The sequence below is a fragment of the Terrapene carolina genome, unplaced genomic scaffold (assembly GCF_002925995.2).
Source record: "Terrapene carolina triunguis isolate 2854851 unplaced genomic scaffold, T_m_triunguis-2.0 Scaffold113, whole genome shotgun sequence".
Taxonomy (NCBI): Eukaryota; Metazoa; Chordata; order Testudines; family Emydidae; genus Terrapene; species Terrapene triunguis.
Genome location: NW_020664464.1, coordinates 19,341,464 through 19,344,104, shown reverse-complemented (window position 1 = coordinate 19,344,104; position 2,641 = coordinate 19,341,464). Strand labels below are relative to the sequence as shown.

At 36.7% G+C, this 2,641-nt stretch overlaps 1 protein-coding gene across 1 annotated transcript in view; it reads right to left on the bottom strand.

The window, feature by feature from the left end:
• The window catches only part of ISCA1 (iron-sulfur cluster assembly 1), a 9,297-nt gene that overhangs the window by 5,900 nt on the left and 756 nt on the right, over nucleotides 1-2,641 (bottom strand). Inside the window, exon 2 of the mRNA XM_026652396.2 lies at nucleotides 315-368. Coding sequence (XP_026508181.1) covers nucleotides 315-368 — 54 coding nt within the window. The remainder of the gene's footprint in view (nucleotides 1-314; nucleotides 369-2,641) is intronic.

Below are 2,641 nucleotides of genomic sequence, written 5' to 3'. Positions count from 1 at the left end.
AATGCATGCTGGAGTTTAATCTGTCTCAAAGATTATGACAGTTGACTTATTGTCATTATACTCATTTTCCCCCACCTCATTCAATTTTTGTATATGAAAATAAAGCTTGTTGGATAAATACATTTATTAAAAGATAAAGGAAGATCTCATGTCTAAATGGTGTCCGCAATGATTGTTTCAAGCTGCATTGTTTTACACTGATCACAAGTACTTCACAGACAGCTGCTAGTATAATAATAATTAAGAGTGCTCTTCATAAGGTAAGCTAAAAAATATTAGAATAGCATACAAGAATGCCATCCATTTGTACTTACATAATCAGGTTTATCTTTAAGAAGCTGTTTTATCTTATGTACAGCTGACGGAGTCTGAAAAATAAAGAGATTTTATTAACTTTTTCCTGCTTTGAAAAATGTTAAAAGTTCTGAATAATATTCAGTCTTTTACTGCTTCTACTGTCCATTGCAAATAAAAACTCAGTTTCATTCCAGCTTCACAGCTCTCAAGTTTTCAGTTCAGCCTCTCCTCCCACGTTAAAAGTCCACCTCTCGCATTGGTGTCACTAGCGAGAGTATAAACTAGCCATTCAACTTGTTGTGTTTTGCGATTTCAAACTACAATTAACATCCTAAATTGCATAATTTTAAGCTGTTTTTCAGACGTAGACTCAGAGTTTGTCTACACTTACCAGAGGATTGATGCTGCGGCGATCGATGCATCATTAGTTAATTTAGTGAATCTAGTGAAGACCCGGGAGAGCTATCGATGGTCGCTCTCCCGTTGACTAATGTACTCCACCTGATTGAGAAAAGTAGGGGGAGTCAGCGGGAGAGCATCTCCCGTCGACATCGCGTAGTGTGGACCCCACAGTAAGCAGATCTAAGCTACGTCAATTTGAGTTATGCTATTCACATAACTCAAATTGTGTAGCTTAGATCAAATTTTCCCTTTAGTGTAGACAAGGCCTCATAGAATTAACCTGGTTAATGCACATGAGGATTTACTGAAAAGAGCAGAGTTTATAAATCAACTTCACCATAAGCTGAAAACATAATATAAAGGTGATCAAATAAACCCCTGCTTTCCACCAGACAGACTACACATTTGTAGATAGTAAATGAACACCACAGGAAGTTTGGGACTAAAATTTAGATTCTCTTTTTGAAAAATACAGACTGAAAATTGAGAAACGTCTTGAGAAGCTCACCACAAGATTTTTAATTTTTTTAAGTTTGCAACCATATACTGCAATATCGTGCTGAGTGAAATGTTAGAATAACTAAACATAGATCGTGAGACTGAGAATTTTGAAATTCTTTCAGTTTAAGATACATTTTCTTGTGTTATTAAACTATGATTTTTAATCTAACAGTTTCTATGAGAAGCTAGCCAGACTCTGGCTCTGCAGAAATCAGTCTTATCAAGGTCTAGATGCCTCAGAAACAAATAAAGCCAAAGAAGTCTACTTTATATACCTGCAAGTTGCCTGATGTTCAATCACCAGGGGAACACAGGAATTGCAATACCAGAGACCAAACACATCTAGTTCAATAGCATGTCTCCCATAGTGAAAATTGGCAGCTAATGCAAATAAAAATATAAGCCCTCATAAATGTATAAATCTACCAAAAGAAAGCCAAAATTGACAAATATATTCTCCCACTTATCAATGGTGATCAGGAAATTTCCATGGTGAATAGGGGGCAGTTTCTACAGAAGTTTAGTTTTCTTTTAAAAAAAAAATCTTGCTTTTATAGTTGTGAAGATAACCTTCTCAAGTCGAAATAACTGTACTCTGATGCAGTTTTCCTTCTGAATCTGATAAGACCATCAACTAAGTCTTATGTCACGATTTCAGCACACAGCCCATCTCAGCACACAGCCCAAGTGAGCAGATCATGCACTGAGGCGTTCTGAAGTTTAAACCATTTTGTGTCTTAGTTTTCAGGAGTAAAGCTTTACATCTGTAATTTGTAAATTTTTAATCAATTCCTTCCAAGCCTGTCCCCCAAATCCTATATGCATTTGGAGTATTGGCAGCTATTCAGGTAAGTCTTCTGGATAATTTTTCAAGGTTAATCTATATACTGAAGGGAAACTTCTTGACCCGAACTGGAAATCAGTTTATGCCCAAATAGTCCTTTGGTTTCATATTGTATTCTTGCCAGTAACTGTCACAGATAACCACTAGAATTTTTTTTATTTTGTAGGTTTGTTTTTTTAAATTAGAAGAGATACGTAAGGTTATGAGTGCAAGATAATTAAAATAATGTTATGGTTGAAACCTCAAATCACTCACTACACAAAAGGCAAGCTTCCTTCAAGACAATATCAACTTCCTCCAGAAACTCTGCAACGTTAACAACCTCCCTCCGAACATCATCCTTGCCACCATGGTGGTCACCTCCGTACACACCAACATCCCTCATCATAATGGCATTGCTGCCTACCTAAAATACCTACAAGAGAACTTACAACACTTGGATATCCATCCTAAACACATTGTCAAACTCACCCATTTCATTCTCACTCACAACTTCACATTTAATACCACACACTTTGTCCAAACCATGGGAACAGAAATGGGTACTAGGATGGCTCCCCAATAAGTCAACCTCTGCATGGGCCACCTTGAGGAAGA